The 21,179-nt window shown below is 38.5% G+C and overlaps 1 protein-coding gene across 3 annotated transcripts in view; it reads right to left on the reverse strand.

Moving 5' to 3' along the window:
• Nucleotides 1-20,936, reverse strand: part of RASSF9 (Ras association domain family member 9) — a 37,284-nt gene extending 16,348 nt beyond the window's left edge. The window contains exons 1-2 of one of the 3 annotated variants that reach the window (XM_051845719.2): nt 19,758-20,205; nt 7,196-7,291 (exon numbers count right to left, since the gene is read on the reverse strand). In XM_051845719.2, the coding sequence (XP_051701679.2) occupies nt 7,196-7,242 (47 nt within the window). In that variant the 5' untranslated portion in view covers nt 7,243-7,291; nt 19,758-20,205. Of the gene's footprint in view, nt 1-7,195; nt 7,292-19,757 lie in introns of all 3 variants that reach the window. The other 2 variants (XM_002711271.5, XM_051845720.2) reach the window with 2 other exon arrangements.
• Nucleotides 20,937-21,179: the final 243 nt, after the last annotated feature.

A 21,179-nucleotide genomic window follows, 5' to 3' on the forward strand; every position in this document is an offset into this window, starting at 1 on the left:
TCTGAAGGGAGGAGAGAACCTCCACTTTGAATATGACCTTGTCTAAATATGATCAGAGTCAGTGAACTCAAGAGGCTTCCATAGCCTTGGCAACTCATGACAAGAGCCTAGGGTGATTACTGATGCCATAAACAAGAGTGTCAATTTGTTAAGTCAACAACAGGAGTCACTGTGCACTTAGTCCTCATGTAGGATCTCTGTCCTTAATGTGCTGTACATTGTGATTTAATGCTATAACTAGTACTCAAACAGTATTTTTCACTTTGTGTTTCTACGTGGGTGCAAACTGTTGAAACTTTTACTTAATATATGCTAAACTGATCTTCTGTATATAAAGAGAATTGAAAATGAATCTTGATGTGAATGGAAGGGGAGGGGGAGCGGGAAAGGGAAGGGTTGCGGGTGGGAGGGAAGTTATGGGGGGGGGAGCCACTGTACTCCATTAGCTGTACTTTGGAAATTTATATTCATTAGATAAAAGTTAAAAAAAATCATCACCCTGAACCAATAAGGGATTTTCATCAATGATAATCAATTTATAACTGAGTAAATAAATGAATAGAACACTTTACACATACTAAATTTTATTTAAAATTATTCATTAATTTTTCCCAATGATCTTACCTACACTTTAAAGCACCATATTCTGTTGTATAGACTGTCATTTTAAAATTTATTTTAAATTTACAGTTTTATAATTCAAAAGACAGATAGATAGAGAGAAGCAGAGACAGTGATGGTTCACTCTCCTATGGCCTACAATAAGTGGGGCTGGATAAGGCCAAATTCAAGAGCCTAGAATTCAATAAGAGCATCTCAGTTGAGTGGCAATACCCAAGTACTTGAACATCATCTGCTGCCTCCCAAGGTGTGCATTAGTAGGAGGTCAGATGGGAGGTGGAGGAGCCAAGACTGGAGCCAGGTATTCCAGTGTGGGAAACAGTCATTCTGAGGTATGACTTCACCACTGCGCTGAACGCCCATCCTGATTATCTTTTGTTTAAAGATTCCTTAAAGGGAGTTACTTAAAATCATGTCACTTAAAAAAGTTCAGGAAAATTTACATTATTCTATTTTTCCATGAAATTTCTGGAGACCCCTCATATACCTAAGCTAGATGTTTTCATCTAAATAACACCCAACTCACAAAGTTATAGTTAAACAATATATGACCACAGATATGAAGTTCTTTTTGATAGAATTTAGTAACTGCTAGTTCCCTTTATACTTTAGCAAGAAAGAAGACAGCAATGTGTTTATACAATGACACCAAGTTCATGTTTGTAAATGTCAGTATATTGTCTAGATATTCAGCAAACAGAGCCAAATGTCAGCACTAATTTTGGAAACTTAACAATGGAAAGCAATAAATGATTCAGTTAATTTTCTAGTTTTATTTGAATGCATCAACTCTGCAACAAGTAGGTGATGGGTCAATATTTGGATAGTCAAACATATTTGGCGAATATTTATCTAGTACAGGGTAGGCAGTAAATGGACCTTCGACTACATCCAGCTCACTGTCTATTTTTGTATGATCACACACTAAGAACATTTTTTATATTTTTAAATGTTTTAAATGTAGTAAGAATTATTTTATGGCTCATGAAAATTATATGATTCAAATTTCAACATCCATAGTTTTATCGAAGACAGCTCTGCTCATTTTTTACATATTACACCAGGCTGTTTTCACCCTGCAATGGCAAAGGTGATTTACTGAGGGAGGGAGACTTGTATAGCTCACAAACTCCATACACTTACTACCTGATCATTTGCAAAAAAATTGCCGGCCAGCGCCACAGCTCACTAGGCTAATCCTCCGCCTTGCGGTGCCGGCACACCAGGTTCTAGTCCCAGTCGGGGCACCGGATTCTGTCCCGGTTGCCCCTCTTCCAGGCCAGCTCTCTGCTGTGGCCCGGGAGTGCAGTGGAGGATGGCCCAAGTGCTTGGGCCCTGCACCCCATGGGAGACCTGGAGGAAGCTCCTGGCTCCTGGCTTCGGATCGGCGCAGCTCCGGCTGCTGCAGCCATCTGGGGAGTAAACCATCGGATGGAAGACATCTTTCTCTGTCTCTACCTCTGTCTGTAACTGTCTTTCAAATAAATAAAATAAATCTTAAAAAAAGAAAAAAAAATTATGGATAGGCATTTGACACAGCAGTTGACACGCCTGTTAAAATGACTGCATCCCATATCAGAGTGTTGGGGTTTGAGTTCTGGGTGAACTCCTGACTGCAATTCCCTGCCAACGGACACATCCTGAGAAGTAACAGGTGAAGGTTCAAGGGGTTGGGGCTCTACCACTCACAGGGAGAACTGGATTGAGTTCTTGGCTTCCAGATTTGACCTGGCCCTAGCTTTTGTATTCGAGGAATAAACCAAGGGAAAGTAGATTCTCTCTCTCATTCTCTCTCTCTTAAATAAAATGAATAAATAACAATTTCTCTCTTAAATAAAATGAATAAATAACAATTTCAAAATCCCAAAGTTTTTAAAGAATGTGTGATATATTAATATATGTTGAAACAATCTGGGAGACAGTTGCAAGTGTTCTTGAAGATTTAGAGCGTTGTTCAATTTGTTCTTAGTAAGTTCTAAAACATGGGATGTCCCTGCCTGTTGATTTTTGAAAGCTATGCTGATTGGCGCTGTGCAGAAGTTTAAGCTGCCACATGTGATGTCAGCCACCATCCCATATCAGAGCGACAGTCTGACAAGTACTGGTGGCTCTGCTTCCATTCCTGCTAATGTCCCTGGTATGACATCAGAACAAGGCCCCTGTAATCCATGTGGGAGATCAGGATGAAATTCCTGGTTCCTGGCTTTGGCCTGACCCGGCTGTTGCCGGTTTTCCTTTTTCTTTCTCTCTTCTCACCACCTCTCCATTTCCCTCCTCTTTCTTATACCTCCCTCTTCCTCTCCCTCTCTACACCCCTCTCTGTAATTCTTGCCTTTCAAATAAATAAAAATCAACAAATCTTTTTTAAAATGTGCACACCCATACATACATAAAAAATAAAGTTTAACTAACTTCCCCGGCTATGCACCAAGGCAGCGCATGCATGTTGGGGCTACCTTTACCTTTTTCTAGACATTGTACCAAAACATCCACTTTCATACTTTAATTTGTACCATTCCTTCAAATAAAGAAATTTGGTACGCAAAAAAACAAAGTTTAAGTAAAATTAAAATTAATGAAGCTGGTAAATGATATTGATGCTCTGCTCCATAAAATTTTACTATAGCCAATTTTACCTAGTGCGTGGGAAATGTCTTCAGTGGTAATAGTTTTTGATTCATAGCACTGCATTCCTAGGAAGAGATAAACACAGATCCTTCAACCATAAATAATACAGATTTTTTTTAGGTCACTAAGAAAATTCAAATCACTATTTTGACAGATGAAGAATGAAAAGACTTCTGTAAAAACTTTCCTCCAAATACAAGCTACTAGCATTTTTCATAAAATAGTTTGAACATAGGAATTCTTCAAAAGATTATTCTTTGAAAATCTAGGGTAGTCAAAAATTAACAAACACAGAATCCTGAAAATGAAAAGTTGGTGTGTTTCATCCTCTACCGATGCCAGTTTAATTTTCTAGGCAGTAATGGCATAAACCAGTCATGCAGGATAAGCAAAAGCCCAGACATTCCATAACTGCAGGGAAGCTGTGGTACATAATTCCCATAAACAGAGCAAAGGGAAGGGAATGTGTAAAGAATGTGCATTGGAGACCACTTGGGGTTAAGTAAACTAAGCTCTTAGCTCAGATTCCGGAAATTGATTATAATCCAAATGTAAATATTTAACATGTAGTATTAACCAGATGAAATGCTGAGAAAATATCTAATCTCATTGGAAATTCTAGCATTTACTTCCCAGTGTTACCTGTGCCTGGCAAGTACCTTGGGTAGCCTTACTGATTTGTATTTTGTAGAGAAATATTTCGTAACAAAGCAGAAGGCCACTTATTAAAAGGACAGCTACCTAGCCTCAATACTTTATTTAATGACACTGTAGTTATTTCAATACTATTAGCATCAGTTTTCCTTTGGAAGACAAATCCATAAATGATTTTGCCTACTTAGTGATGATTGTATGTTTTTAGCTTGTCCCTCTAAATGTACCTGAGATATGTTGCCATATTTGAATGGCACTAAAATATGTGAGAATTTAAATTTTCAAGTAATATAGCTGAAAGTACCAGATAACTCCTTTATCCCCAATTTTTATTTATTGAACAAACTCTATAGTTGAGTACAACAAAATGTGACTTTAAATGAGAAGCTTCATATAAAATGATCTACTCTTCAAATTGATCATGAACAAATTACCTAGAAGCAATAATACCTGGTAGAAATGACAGCACATTGGGGCCTATTAATACATTAAGGCAAAGGAAAAATACTTGAAAGCATTATCAGTGAGAAAAAATAACAGTCATGTAATCAAAAGTAGCTCTTGTCCACTTTTCTCCTTGAGGTTTTGAACTCTTTAATATACTCTGAATTGCACTGCCTGTAACTCCTCTAGGTCTTTGTTTCACAAATTATCCCTTCTCAAACTGCTTATCTTTGATCTTTCCCTCTGGCCCTTTCCACTGTGTGTGCATTATTGTAATGGCTTGCATGTTACCATACATTCCTGTCCTTCACAAACTCAAACTACAGTCCTAATCACTCCCTAGTGCACCTCTTTCCAGGAACTCTTCAACCCACCAGGAAGTGACATTTGCTGCAGCTAACCCTCAATGACTGATTTCTTCTGTGGTTATCGGGAATCTCCTAACTGACTTGACCTGACCTTCTGTAATGGAATGCATGTGACCTCTGCCTCCCTGTCTTGTAACTCTTAGCCTTGACCTCCATGAAGCTGTTCTTGTGCAATTCTTGTTACTTCTATCTTTACTTCCTAGCTTCTCCTGCCCAGTTGCCACGCAGACCTTCCTTCTTCCCTTTTTTTTAACAGAGGAAGTTGTCATACAGGATAAGATTCCCAAGGTGATAAAGTCTTTGTAGTTCCATAAAAACAAAGAGTCTATTTCCTCACCACTGGAACAGACCTCGGGACGTGCTGTAATGGATGGAAGATTACAAAAACCACGTTGTGGAAGTTCTGGAGCCCAGGCTCAGGAAGCCTTGTGGTCTGCTTCCTTTCTTTTGGGATGGTTTTTAGAGGCCTGAGATAAAGGATCACATGGAGAGAGAGCGCCCTGGCCATTGAAGCTGATGCACCTGATACAGCTCTCACCCAGCCAGCTGCTTATGAGACAGCCCAGGGGCAAGCAGCTGCAACAGACTTGCCAACCAGCAGAATCATCAACAAGAAGTGTTGTTTCAGTCCCTAATTTGGGGGAATGTTCTATTAAGCAAGTTACATCTGATACGGCTGGCATCCCCCAGGTTTCTATGAGTCATTTCTTATCTCACTAAACATATTCTTTTGAGCAGCTGTGACAATACCCACAACACTGTCCATCTATTGTATGATGATGTACGCAAATATAACTTTTTTGACCTTAAGCTCTACACTATTTCCAAATTCCTTTCTTTTATGTTTACATGGCATCTGAATTTGTATAACCCAAAGAGAGCTCAAATTTGACCCATTAAAACTGACATCTTCCTTTCATCTCATATCCTGAATTATTCCATTCTCCTGATTTCCCGTCTTACTGAATGTGATCACCATCCCTCATTCTGTCTCCCAAGCTTGAAAACTGTGTTTTCACACAACTGTTGTAAATATCCACCCTTCTGTTTAACTCTGTTATCACAGTAAGCTACTATATTATTATGAAATCTTGCACCTTCATATTTGTATCCCACAGTATTACCACACTGCCATTTTTTAAACTTCAAATCTAGTTTTGAACCTTCCTTGATTAAAGTCTTTAAATGATTCCCAAGTCCTTCATTTTAAATCACTCCCCGTCTTTTCCTCCCACCCTCCCTGTCTCTCTCCTTCTCCCTCCATTCTTCTAGAATTCCTTCCATGATCTCACCCCTCCAACTCAGAAGGCAGCATTCTTAAATGCATACTTCACACTAGTCATTCCTAACTTCTTTTTGATCTGTGACAGATCTAATAAGAAAACAACCTGCTGTCACATAAATCACCAAATGTATCTACTACGCTTATATTTTGATTCATGGTTTTCTATAATCTGTTTCCTTGTTCTGAATCACCATTGCCCCCTACCCCATTCTCCATCTGACTCTTATTCTGCTTCAAGTATTCTTTCCCTTAGGAAAATTCCCTGACTTTCTTAAATAATCCCCTCCACAACCTGGATGGAAATAGATGCCCATTCTTGATGCTTTTGCAGAACCCAGAGTACGCCTAGTAACACTCTTTCTACCTTGTGTAATGCTTGCTTTCTTGTTGGGTTTCTAGTTGGATCTGGGCTAGAACTTTTACCTCTGAAATTTAAAGGTAGGTATTAAAAATTTCCTTTTGGGAGAATGATAGGGAGGGGTTATGAGAGGTAAGTTAAATGAATTTCTCAGCCAGTAATCAAGATCAGGGGTCTGAAAATTATGGTCTGGTGGCTATAACTATCCCATCACCTGTTTCTGTAAATACAAATTTCTAGAAAACAGGCCCATTTCATTATCTATTATCTATGACTGTTTTCTTACTACATTGACAGAGTTGTTGAGATAGTTCCATTGTGGCTGGGAAAATCTAATCTATGTGACCTGTTTTAAAATATTTATTTACTTATTTATTTGAAAGAGAGAGAGAGAGAGAGAAAGAGAGAATCTTCTATCCACTGATTTGCTCCCCAAATCGCTGCAACATCCAGGACTAGACCATGCAGAAGCTAGAAGCCAGGAGCAGGAATTCCATCCTTATCTCCCACATGGATGGCAGGGGCCCAAGTACTTGAGGCATTTCCTGATGCTTTTTCAGGCACATGAGCAGGAAGCTAGATTGAAAGTAGAGTAGCTGGGACTCAAATTGTACTCTGACATGGGATGCTGGAGTTACAAGCAGCAGCATAACTCACTGTGTAACAATTCCAGCTCCTACTATTTGGCCTTTTACAAAAAATTATTGACCATTCCACTGTTAAATTTTTATTTATTTTCATTTTGTTTGAAAGACAGAGATACAGACACAGAGAAACTGAAACACGGAGACAGACAGATAAATCTTCCATCTTCTGGTTCACTTGTCAAATACTCACAGTAGCCAGGGCTGGACCAGGCCAAAGCCATGAGCCTGGAATGCCATTCGTGTCTCGCATGTGGGTGGCAGGGACCTAAGTACTCAAATCTTCTTTCTAGGATGTGCACAGAAACAGTGAAGCCAGGACATTCATTGCTAAATTTGAACTATAAAATTTATCTGATCCGAAAATTAGACTTTATTTATTTCAGTAGTAAAACATTCTTTCAACTTCAGTATCTATGCAAGTATTCTGTGCAAGATTCTCTAGATTAAAAGTGACTGTGAAAATATCATGATTTTTATACAGAAGAAATTTACAGTCTAGTGGAAGTAATGGGCATGTTTGGGAGGAATTTCAAAGTTTAGGAGTAAGTGATCCTTAAAAGGATAGCTGCTTTGTGAGGCCCAAATGGAATTAACACAGGATGAGTCAGCGCGAAGGCTGTGAGTGGGAAACCAGTGTGTTTTGCCATCAAAGCGCCACTCCAGGTGCACTGTGCTCCCTATTAATCAGCCCCATATGGACGTCAGGAGGGGTGAGAGTAGGCTGGATAAAAGGCTGCTTTCACAGTCCTGTCTCAGGTGCAGTATAGCCAACCACCAGGTGTTTGGAGGTGGAATATTTGAAAACATTGAAATGACACCTTAAAGTTGTCTCCTTATCTTGTTCTTTCCCCCAAATTATCTTGCCATTCTTTTGGTTCTTTATGATGACAAGCATGGGTTCCCAGTTACTAATCGCCAAAATTGCAATGACATTGATTCTTTTTTCCATGTAAATACTATCCAGACCCATTGAATTTTTATTTCCTATAATTTCTGTCTCCATGGTGAGTATATCTTGCTTCTCTCTGTATGTAAGAGACTCCTCTAACTCTCTCCCACCTGTCCCATTCCTATTCCTTCTCAACTCTCCCCAATATTTTCTCTATATTTCTCTCTGGGTGATCTTTATGGTACACAATAATCAAGTCATTTTCTGGCTCACAGCTCTTTCATTGGCCCCTACCATAAAACAAAGAAGGTGGCAGTATGTGTTTGGCCTTCTACCAACTATAGTGATATTATCACATTAAACACTTTGCCTTTCTTCCTGTTTCTTCTTTCTTTAACTAAAGTGTTCTGTCCATCTTAAAATAGTCAAATCTTACCTCTCATTTAGGTTCCAACCCAGCTGCTGTTCTTGAAACCCACAGAGGGATACTACTCTCTCCTTATCTCTTAAATCACACTTTATCCCTTAACTCTAGTCATGAGCCCAAGGCACTACTATCCTGCTAACCATCTCCCATGGATGTTTAATAGGCATATGAAACTTAATAAGGCCAAGGCAGAATCATTACTTTCCCCTAAAAGCTAATCCGGTACGAATATCTCTGTGTCAGGAGCTGGTGCCTCCACCCACAGTTGCTCCAGCCAGAAACTTCAGAGACTTCCTTCATTATTCCTTTTCCTCCCCAACCATTACAAATCTCTTAAGGTCTACTTCCTCTCTCTCCTCCTCTGCTATCATGATGTTAGTCACCATCCTTTGTTTATACTATTGAAATGATTTCTCAACTGGATTCCTTGCTTCCATTCTTCATCCTATCACAGTTACCTCCTCATATGGCAGCCAATTTGATCTTTTGAAAAACGTAAATAAGGGACAAGCATTTATCATAGCAGCTAAGATGCCCCCATTCCATATCAGAATGCCTGCATTCAATTCCTTGCTCCAGTCTTGAATCCATTTTCCTGCTAATGGACACCCTGGGAAGTAGCAGGTGATAGTTCAAGTACTTTGGTCCTTACCACCCACACGGGAGACCCAGACTGAGTCCTGGGATCCAGGCTTCAGGCTGGCCTAACTCTAGCTATTGTAGGTATTTGGGGAGTGAACCTGCAGCTACAAGAGACCTCTCTGTCTCTTTCTGTCTCACTCCTTTTCAAATGAATAAAAGTAGACAAAAAATTTAAGACAATTTAAAACCATAAATATGATAACTCTCCTGATTAATACCTGTCAATAGAGTTCCTTTACATTTAAATGCAATCAACAAGCATCTCAAGTCCACAGATACCCAAATAACCATATCCCTATCTCGGTTCTCAGGTACATCCTGTACTAATGGACTCCTTTTGCACTGCTTTTCCTTCCTTTCTTCCACAAGTCCAAGCCCAATTCCACCTCAGTGACTTTACACTTTCTATCCCATCTGTCTTCTTTAAGAGCTTTACAAGCTCTGATTGCTTTTGTTCATTCAAATCTTTATTCAAAAGCCTCTTCTTTACAGACCACTTTACAGGCTTCAATTCAGCCTTCTGGTTTCTTTCTTTATAGCAAAAACTGTATCTGAAATTTGTAATTCACTAACACTGTACCATATACTTAATGAGAGTACAAACTTGGACTCTCATTCTTACTACTTTATCTCTAGCACCTGGAATAGCATGTGGCACACATTACACACTAAATAAGTATTTATGGTTGAAAATGTGGATTTTTATTAGAACTCTTTAAAATGTCTTTAATGTTATTTATCTGTGTCTTCTGTGTATGTTGGTCAGCAAGATCCTTAAAAATACGATCCATATCTGACGTTAATCCTTCATAATGTGCAAAAATTTAATATCTGGGGATGTTTTTTAAATCATCAAGCAACCATCACTTTGAATTAAAATGTGAACAAGCTGATGAATGCCTTTTCTTTCTATCTTTTTAAAGTATTTATGTTACTTGAAAGGCAGAGAGACAGAGAAAGGGAAAGACAGAAAGACAGAGAGATCTCCCATCTACTGATTCATTCCCTAACCGCCTTCACTGGGAGGTGCTGGGCTGGGTCATAACCGGAAGTAGGGCCCTCAATGTGTGTCTCCCGCATGGGTGGTGGGGACTCAACCTGCTGTGTCCCAGGATGTACATTAGCCGGGGGCCGAAAGCACAAGTGGGGCCCAGACTTGAACTCAGCACTCTGAAATGACATGCAGGTGACCCAAGTGGTGCATACTTCTTGACGGAAGCCCTGTTGGACATCTTCCTTTGAAATGCTAAAATAAATTTAAGAATCAGTGCTATGTAAAGTGGCACATGCAAAGCATGTAAGGCATTACATTGCATAAGCTACCATTTCACTTAATCCTCTAAATTGCGATTATAATAATTTCTTCTGATTAAAAGTAGAAACACTAAAAGTGATGAATATTTTAAGAAAAGTAACATTTTCATATCTCATGACTATTGTTAATAATTATAGGAAAAAGAATCCTTGAGTTTAACTACTACAGTAGACCAGACAGTCAAGAAACAAAGGCAAATATTTTGTGGTCTGCTCCTATAAGTTGCCTGGGTTCCTGCACTACTCATCAAGATGAAGCCTCAAAGGTCCACCATAGGGGTCAGTACTGCGGCATAGCTGTAAAACCACTACCTGCAGTGCTGGCATCCCAAACAGGCACCGGTTTGAGTCCCGGCTGTTCCGCTTCTGATACAGCTCTCTCTTATGGCCCGGGAAAGCAGTAAAGGATGGTCCAAGTGTTTGGACCCCTGCACCCACATGGGAGACCTGGAAGAAGCTCCAGGCTCCTGGCTTTGGATTAGCCCAGCTCCAGCCATTGCAGCTATTTGGGGAGTGAACTACCAGATGAAAGACCTCTCACTCTGTGTCTCTACCTCTCTAACTCTGCCTTTCAAATAAATAAATAAATAAATAAATAAATAAATAAATAAATCTTTTTGTAAAAAAAAAAAAAGTCCATTATAGCATCTTAGGTGCCTTTTCTAATTGTGATAAACTCATTCATATGAGAATGCAATTGTTTTATGTCTACCCGTGGAAATATCCATGGTTTTTCAATAGCATCTCTAAGAGCTGACAAGCAAATGTGAGCCCTTCTGCACAGAAATAAAAATAAGTACCCTCAGGCTCTGCTGTGGGACACTGTGGTCTCCTAAGAATAACATTCTTCCACTGGATGCTTTGTTCCCTTAGCTAGCCATCACTACAGAGAATTTCAGTGGGATTGCAAGTGATCAGAGTAAATAAGGAGCATTAGGTAACTAAGGTATTTGAAGTGGTTATGCAATATGCTAGTCACTGACTGAGAACAAGCATGCACTGTGGGGTACATCATTAGGCCACAGACAAAAATCTTCTATCAGTGAGACACCATAATTAGTGAGCAGGAAAATTTGCCCAAGTTGGGCCACTATCTGCATGAATGGAATTAAAATTTAAAAAACCTATAAAGAGGTAGAATAATTCAACTCCATAATCCAATAAACTGACCGAGTTAACAAGATTATTCGAATGAATGGTAGTCAGCTAGAGCTGAGCTTGAGTCTGACACATGTAAATACATCCATAAAATATTTCAAAATGTTTCCATTATACCTTCAGTTGTAAGTATTGCTTTCTACCAACCCAACCAGGATTAGGGATTCTTGCCAAACTGATGATAGTGCTGCTTGCTTCTGGACCCCTCTCTTTTGATTATCCTGAGTCAGTCCTTGCTTTGTGTGATTCAGCCCCCTCCTACATCTTTTTGTACATCTGATTGTGTTCCCTTCTCTTGTCCAAGCCTGTCACATGTGGGAGTTTAATAAATGCTACCTAATTATGATGATGGTCTTTTTATTTTCCTTCACCTCGGTTTACTCCTCTCTTACTTAGTCAGTCATCACAATTTATTGAGTAGCTACTCTAGAGAAATACCCTTCCACAACTCCCAGAGATTATACTCTCATTTTCTAAACTGTATTATAAATATTATGATTTTATTTACCCTGTCAAATACAGTTTCCCATGGAAGAATGGATTTTTTTTTTAAGTTCATGCATGAGTTATTTAACTATAATGCTGTTTTCTCCAATTAGGAGTTTAATCTCTAAAGAATGGGGTTGTGTCTTTGCATGCCTGGCACAGTAAAAATACCAAGTGTATCAGTCCTAGAGAGAGATAATTAAAATGCAGCTACATGTAACATGCATCGGTACAGCTAGACTTAGCAAATACTTTAGCAAATACTAGACTTTAGCAAATACTAAACATTCAACAACTATTGATATTGTTATTTGTAAACTAATCATATCTTTCTATAAATGAAAATTGCCAAGATACCATCTTTCTTTTGTTGAGGTTATATGACAATGCATAATGTTTTAGGTGAAATAAGATTACAAAATGCTCCCGTTTGCAATTTTGTCTTTTAAGTTAACTTGAAGAGGTAAATAAGCAGTATGATAAAATTGAATTCTACTCCGAAGAAAATATTTGAGAATCATAGAAGCTTAAAATCGAATGGAACTCTAGACATCTAATTCAAGCTCTCATTTTATAACAAAAAATAAAATTAAAATATTTTAATTACGTGTCCTTTTTTATCAAAATATAAAAAGACACATAAGGAAACATCCCTTAATTACACTGTGCTATGTACTGAAAAATCATTAATGGCTCAAAGAGGGTAGCAAAATCCATATATTTCATCAAGAGCTAAGTATAATTCTGTGCAACATGTAGATTCTTTTGTAGCTATGTTTAATAATTCATAATCTATCTCTTTATACATAGGGTGAGAGTGAGATCACTGGTAATCCAGAAATTCTAGTGAGTGAAGGTTAGGATTTCAATGCCTCCAAATTCCACCATAATTAGGTACTAAAAACTTGGGTATAATTTATAACATCTTGAATTCAACAGACCTGAATAGTGAGTGAATATTTATTTCTTAGGATTGTGACAAATCTTCTATATATAATTGATTTAACCCAAACACTTGATGGTTTAGGATCAACTCTATTTTAAAGGTGAGAAAGTTAAGTCTTCAATAGACAATCAGATTAATGGCTTGCAGAATGGATATGAGTTCTCTTTGCCACTTATTCACTGTTCTATGTCTTACTTGCCTCATATGTGAAATAGAGAAAATAACAGTTCCTTCTTCACAGCATTCTTTTTTACTATTACATTAGTTGATTCGTGTTAATCACTTAAAGCCTGCTAGGCTAAAGGAGGGCCATAAGAAATGGGAGCAGTGGTGTATTCATACTGACATTAGTGATGCCTAAGCATCAGGTCTCCCTCAGTTGCACGTCACTTCCCAAAGTCCCAGAATGACTTCAGCAATTTTTCTTTAATTCATATTTGCATAATCTTCTACTTAAAGAGCGTCCCCTTCCCCAATACTGTAAAGTGCAGATTTGCCCTTGTATATTATCATTGCAGTAAAGTCTATAAATATTTTCCCTGGGACACACAACTGGTAATATCACAGCTGAGATATGTGCTATGTCTACGTGACTAGACAGTAAGAACTCTTTATATTTTTAATTTACTTTCACTGTATTTGAAAAGAAGATTTTCCACTTGCTCCTTTCCTCCCCAATTTCTGGCAGCTGCAGGGCTGGGTCACACTGAAGCCAGGAGCCCAGAACTCAATCTGAGACTTTTAGGTGGGTGGCAGGGGCCCAAGTACTTGAGTCATCATGTCCTGCCTCTCAGAGTGCACATTAGCAAGAAGCTGGAACAGAAGCAGAAAAGGAGGGATTCGAACCAGGCCTTCAGGTATGGGGTGCGGGTGTCCCAAGGCGGGGGGGGGGGGGGGGGGGCGGGTCTTAACAGCTGCGAAAAATGCCTGCCCCTAGGGAGCCGGAAATCTTAAGCAAAATATTTTTCTGGCTATTTTGAGCACTTAGCTTTTGTCTTATAAACTCCAATTATCTGACACAAAGGGCATACATCCTCCTTTCATATGAGAAAACAGATATTTCTCTCTTATCTCAAAAGAAGGGGGAAATGCTCCATATTCAGCAATGGGGTCTATGGTAGCCAGCCCCAGTGAACAGTCAAATCTCACTCATGCACATACATGATTGCATTTCAGGTCTTTTAGGGGAGGTAAGAGCATTGCTGGAGAATGAGTAACGCTGCCTGTTTGTGAGATACGGCCCTTTACCACCAGAAAACAAGATGAGTCTGAGCAAGGGTGATGACAGCTCAGCCTTGGACTTACAGATTCATTTTTTTAAGTTACCACACACCCATCCAATAAAAATGTACTGATCCACTACTCCAATCCAGGTAATATATAGGGATCAGCTATGTTTTGACAGTGTGTTCAATTTCTTTATCCTATCAACAAACATTTATTGAACCCCTACTCATTGATTATTTAGAAAGGAATTGTACAGATAAGTTCTCTGTTTTCACCAGGCTCATATTCCATGAGACATGTTTATAGAAATCTTAAATCAGTTCATAGAAACAGAGGGTATTACAGCCTCCAGATATAAACCGTTGAGGGTAATTCTTCTTTGTAAGCCCACTTATATCCATTGATCTTTCTCACTCTTGAAGTATCTTGTTTAAGGTAAAGCATCTTTCCAAGGCTCTATTTCTTTCATACAAATAAGTTACTTTGTGATCACTTGGGTGATCATTTATGTTAGTAATTATTTTCACCTTTATCCAACAAATGTGCAAACTTTCTCTGAAAGGTGTAGTATTACAACAGGCTATACAGGAATAGAAACCATATATTTTAAAAAGTTGTAAACCATTAACTTTAAGGAAATTAAAGTTGTGTTTTTCCCGTGCTGTGCTTCGATATCTTTAAAAATTCCTTAAGCAAACAGACATCAAAGAACATCAGTACACACAAGTATGCTGAACTTCTATATATGTGGTACAGATACCATGAGGCCTCATTTTAGAAAAGTCATCTGTCAGGGTTTCCTTGTTAAAAACTGGAATTTTTATACACTTGGAAGAAATAAACACATACCCTACCTTCAACTTTCTTCCAATTTCAGATCTAAGATAAAAAAAGAGTAAGGCTACATTTTTGTGTCCATAGAATTATTTAGTGCTATCATCTGACCTTCTGAAAGTACATACCAATTAAGTAACATAAAATTTACTGAGTTATGCAGTCTGGCAATAAAATATCATCTAAATAAAACTGTTAACCAGCTTCAAACTTTTTAAAATGTTTTTCAAAAGAATTTATTTTAAGAACTATTCACCTTGTGTTATACATTGGGTTTTAACATCCATAATATCTTATTAGATTCAAGCAGATTTAAGATGACTTAGTTTTGTTTTGTTTTGTTTTCTGTTTTTTTTTTTTTTTTTTTTTGAGAATAATTCAAACTTTTTCCTAGAGCTCAATTTTGGCCAATGCTTTCTGTGATATTTTTGCCAGGGATAAAGTATTCCAGTCATTGTGCCCAGTGGGCTGTATTCTGTCAACTAAACTGCTTCTGTTACTGGGTATCATTAGGGGAAATCACTTTCAAGAACTCCTGAGAACTACGAAGATTTACATACTCAAATATCCAGCATTTCTAAATGCAATTTCAGAAGCATCTTAAATCTTTCTTTGAACAGTACACAACACATTATGCAATAATTTCCCACTTGCAGAACTGATAAATCACCATTCTTCTAATTATAGAGAAGAGATATTCTTGACAGCAACTTTTATCCTAACCACAAAACTTAATTCCTCCTTTTGAAGTCGCAGTCATTGCATGATTTATTTACAGCAGTAATATAACAATGTCTGATTTTATAAAAATGGCCACATATGCTATAATTCATCCAAAAGCAAATTTAATGCAAATTTTGTATATCAATTATAAAATAATAGACTATAATACTTACTTTTAATATATTCCTTGCTATCCATCACAAGTATATTTTTGAGACCTCTAATTTTAGGTTGATATGATGAGACTATCTCTATACCCTGTGATGGGGATTGCACATATATATGTAGTTACACGTATATGCATGTATAATGTAATGCATATATATTACATATATATATGAAAAGCCTGGAGATGATGAAGAGAGGTATAAAGTAGTACCTGAAAATAATTATAGAGGCCTTTTTAAGTGGATTAGATCTTTTATATTCATCAATTTCCTTCCACTTTACACACCACCATCATGAACAATCTGTATTTTTTATTTCTGACAAATATATGGGATACTACTTCCCTACAATAACTTCTGCTTCTAGCAATGTTTTGTGAAATTTCAATCGATTCTATATCCCCAATTTTATTAATTAAAACCCTAATGAATCATTTTTCATAACCAAGTGTTCCATAAAGTTTTATACTAATATTCCAGTTTAAAACAACTTTTACCTTGAAAATACAATTTAATATAAGGATAATTATTGTCACAAATCAAATCCATGTGAATACTTAAATAGGTTAACAATCTAAATCCAATTAGTAGATGTCTATATGACTATATAATAGATCAGTAATTCATTATTTACTTCTTTGGCTTTTAAGTAAGAAACAATGGCTGCTAATGACATTTACAACCTTGAAAGGTTTGTCAAAAAAGTATCTAGACTTTCCACATGTTTATTCTTCATTCTGGAGAAAAGAGTGATCAATGAGACATACATCACTCTTTGACATTCATTCATGGAATATTCGGTTATCCTGGAACCAAAGTAAATAATACATCACCTAAGAGCAAAAGCTACACTGCAATCTGTACTTTCACAGTTATAGGTTACTGCAATTAGAAAAACTTTTTAAATTAATTCTAACTACACACATAAACAATTTTTAGACTGACACTTTGTCTTTAATTTATATAAAAGTTGGAAATAAAAATCCTAAAGCATTTGCATGGCTAAATATAATGGCTTTGTGACCAGGTATTAGTCTCAAATTTTGTTTATTTCCTAGTTTTTCTTCTTAAAATACAAAAATATATAGAACAGTAGGATTTATTTGGGTCAATAGCCATACAATTATTTGACTATCTCCGTAAGTATTGGATTTTATCAAATATCAACCAATCCCATATAAAATACTCACAATTATATACCAGATGACATCACATGAGGAATAGAGAATACAATAACTACTATGTTTCTAGTATGAATAAAAATTGTAATTTTAGTTCACAAAATTAAATAAATAACTGTATTGCAGGCCCAGCACATGCCAGGCACTGTGCTGAGCATGGAAAGATAACAGTGTTTAACCGGGTATGGCCCCTCCCTCTCCAAGCTTTATAGCCTGTGTTTTCTCCAAGTTTCTACGCCTCCTATTTTGAAGCATCATTTGCATCCTGTTTGTCTCTAAAACTCTCAAATATACATTTGCTATGTGAACAATGAGAGAACTCTCTCATGAAGTTCAGTCTTGGATGAATAAATATCACTCCAAGAGTAAACAAGAATGAAAAAGCAGACACATGTAAACATGCAAGAAATTTACTAGGAAACCTTGCTCAAAATGTTATGATCTCAACTTGCCAAAACTCCTTTTAGCAATTCATCGACTTCCTGCTTATAACCATGCAATTAGACCTAAATAGTTCTGCCATTGTTTAAGTTACCTATCATAAGGTCTACCAATATATTACTCAGATCCTTTCTTTACCTTCCACAAGGAATATTGAAGAATTTATTGGCGCTTATCAAATGACTTTCTTAATTTCAATCACATTTTCTATAAAAGGATAGATCACTAGTCAGTTTAAGGGAAGATATCTGGTTTCTGTACATTGAAATAGGATTATTCAAACCATTATGGAACCTAGTAGACAAACTGGTAAACTAAATCATATAACTAATTTTCACTTGTAGTTTCACCAGTGAGATGGTAGAAAAACAAAAGGCTTCATAGATAGCAATTCAAAATGACTCCCAACAATACACTACTTCTATTTCAATAGACTGTAACTTACTCACTACCTAACTTATGGTACTCATTTTTTTTCTCTTATTCAACCACTGCTATGGTTTAATTTTTTTCTTAAGGATTAGAAAAATATAAATCTGTAAAGGGAAGCACCCAATTAGAATGGCTTAAGCACTTTCTCAACTGTTTACATCTTTGCCAAAGCACCTGCATTATTGATAAGACATCACTTTGGGAAGCACTATTCCATTTTTCAGAGTAATTGGGAATACTATGAAACTCTATTTTTAACTATTCTTTCAACTCCTTCATAATTTTCCACAGAAAATGTCATATTAAAAATGTTTGTAGACTCACCTCCTTGAATGAAAGTTAGTTTTCTGAATAGAGTAGATGGTGCAGTAGCAAAACTAAAGAAAGTGGGCAATGTACTTCCCCAAGTGAAACTCACAGGGGCTTGCAATGTTTTATTGGGCTGTATCTGGCACACTGTGGACGAATTCTTCTATTGGAACAAAAATCCCCAAATAGCTTCCACTACAAGGTAGTATGCCAGAAACACACTTGTTTTATAAAATCATGTGCTTTTCCAAAATACAAATGCCAACATAATGCTACAAAAGTAGTACTACAGAACAGCACTGAAAATACAGTCAGGATTTTTTGTTGGTGGGGGACACTTCCAGAAAAATACACATTTAAAACAAAAACCCAGTTCTGATAAACATCACACAATGTTTTTTACATACCCAAATTACTTTAACATACATAGTATGACTAAAATTTATAAATATCTATTTATGATAAAATATCAAGTTACTAGGAAATAAAATAAAGTTTTACAGTATTTACCATGGCTGTTTTTTCATAGAAACTTAACTAAATCATGATGCATATGGCATGAATGAAGTACAATTTTTGAAGTAGACATTTGTGCACACACTAAGGTATGGAAATTTAAAGTTGTATCCCTCTATATTGTCATGCCAACACTTTAAAATAATTATATCATTTCCTACCATGTAATTGTATCCTTTTAAATTTACACTAAGCAAATTATGACAAGTACAAACAGGCAAGATTGAGAGAAGATCAGTGGAAAAGCCCCTATATCAAAACAAACACATTCAAAAAAATAAAGCCCATGCCTAAAATTACCCTCACATTTTTTGGCATAAAAACATAACACTTGAAGTGCAAATAAAATATTTAATGGAACTAAGACACACACATAAGCTGAAGAAAATCTGTGTGTGTGTGTGTGTGTGGTGTGTGTGTGTGTGAGAGAGAGAGAGAGATAAGTATATTTATTTGTCTTATGGACCTTGCAGACTTGACATATCAAACTCAATCAGAGTGAACTAGCAGTAATGAGAATTAGGGAGGACAGCTGTTGGAATTCTCGTTTAGTGCCCAAAACTACCGTCGAAAGAATCAGTTCACATAAAGTTCTCTGCAAAGTATTTTCACTTGGGAACTTTCCACCTCCCAGTCTCAGGGGAACCAAAGCACGGTTTCCAGATTCTATCAGTACCTGCGTTTCTTTATTCCAATGAGTGCTTCTCAATTCTAGTTACATCTTTATCAAAGTGTCAAACCTTTCTACTGCATTCTAAAGTCTTGTCTGAAGCAACATGAAGCCTGTCATCCTATTTCCCTCAGATGCCCAGGGCAGCAAAAAGAGAAATCACTGGCCACGCTACTTATGGAAACAGGACTAGCCAAAGGTGGGGTGGAGGGCAAGAGTCGAAAACAATCATTCTTTATTGTCTTCTGTCCGATGCCATCATCAACACTGGGACAGTGTCATACTGGACCTAATGTCCCTAGGATTTTGTCCCTCCAAAGACCGGATTAAACACCCCCACACACACAAACACACACACACACACACACACACACACACACTCGACTTTACCTGTTTTTATGCCGAGTCTTTAGCAAGTTTTTTCCAAAGGGAGCCATGGTCTACCAGGCGAGTCAGCAACAGGTACAGAATCTCCAAGTGGCCAGGGCTGTGGGAGCTGGGTTTTTCTGGATTTCTGGGGCGAAGGAAGAAGGACTGGAGCTCCCTCCTCACCTCCTCAGATGTTCAGGGGTTTCAGCTCATTAGCAGCCGGCTGAGAGAGTTGCTGGAAGTTGTGCAACTGCTGCTTAACTTTGAACTGCGGGATTGTTGTGGCTGCTGCACCTTTGGAGACCTGCCCAGCTTCAGCCTCCAAGAAGGCGTTTGGAAGCAGGAAAAGAAAAAAAAAGAGAGAGAGAGAGGAAGGGAGGGGGGGACTCTATTGTGTTGAGTTATTTGCAGACTAGCTAAACTTTAAGAACTGCCAACCCCACAGGCATGGTAATACCCATGGAATGAGAATTTCACTCAATTTGGAAACACACCCCCCCCCCCCCCCCCCGCTTTCCACACCCAACCACACAAGGTGAACTCAACACACATAAAAGGATTGAAAAGAAATACCCCTCAACCTCCCAGCCAGCTCCAGTCTGGGAAAAGTAATCTGATCGTGGCAAAGCATGAGTGAGGGCCAAGAACACTTTGCCTTATCGACTCCACACAAAAATCCCCTGCCTTGGGTGCCCGAGCTTTCCGACTGGTTTAGGGAGGCGCGAAGCTGCAGCCCCCGGACCAAGTGAACTGAGAGACCACTGGAGATTGGAAGCCCCTGAGCTCAGGATTCTAAGAATGGCCTTCCACTCCCCTCCTCCACACTTCCAGGTTCATCTTCCAGAAGTGGAGGGGGCCAGAGGGTTCCGCGGCTGACGGATCACAGCAGCCCGCGCCAAGACCAGCGCCGGTTTGTGCCGGACTCTCTCCCGGCGGGACACCCCGACCCCTGCCTCCTCTGCTTCTTACAGGGCCCGGACGGTCCCCCGGAGTTTCGGACGGAAACTGATTGATTTGCTCCCGCCCCTCAAGTGTGGGAGTCCAGTGTGCGCTGGGGTCGAGGGGTGGGCGGGCTTCCCGGGAGGGCTCCGGGTGGAGGCGGCCCCGCGGGAAGCCCTGTCGAGGGCGGGAGGTTCTGGGACTGTTCCCAGGGCGCTGTTTCCTCTCAGGCATTCCCACCCCATACCCCGCCAGGCTTCTAGTGTGGCGCTCCTGCTGCGGTGGATGACGAGGGGGCGGGAAAGCAACCGAAAGGCTGCGGGCTGGCGGGGCGCTGGGCGCAGGCACAGAGCGTGAGGCTCACGCTCTGCGTGGGAACAGCCCACTAGTGTGACCTCGCAAGTGTGTGCACGCACTTAACGAACTGTTGTATCCGGGACGACTGCACTCAGAAGAATCATGTTCCTCTGTGTTTACTGTAGCCCTTCTCTATTCCTCCTCTGT

The sequence above is a fragment of the Oryctolagus cuniculus genome, chromosome 11, assembly GCF_964237555.1.
Source record: "Oryctolagus cuniculus chromosome 11, mOryCun1.1, whole genome shotgun sequence".
In the NCBI taxonomy this organism is placed as follows: domain Eukaryota; kingdom Metazoa; phylum Chordata; class Mammalia; order Lagomorpha; family Leporidae; genus Oryctolagus; species Oryctolagus cuniculus.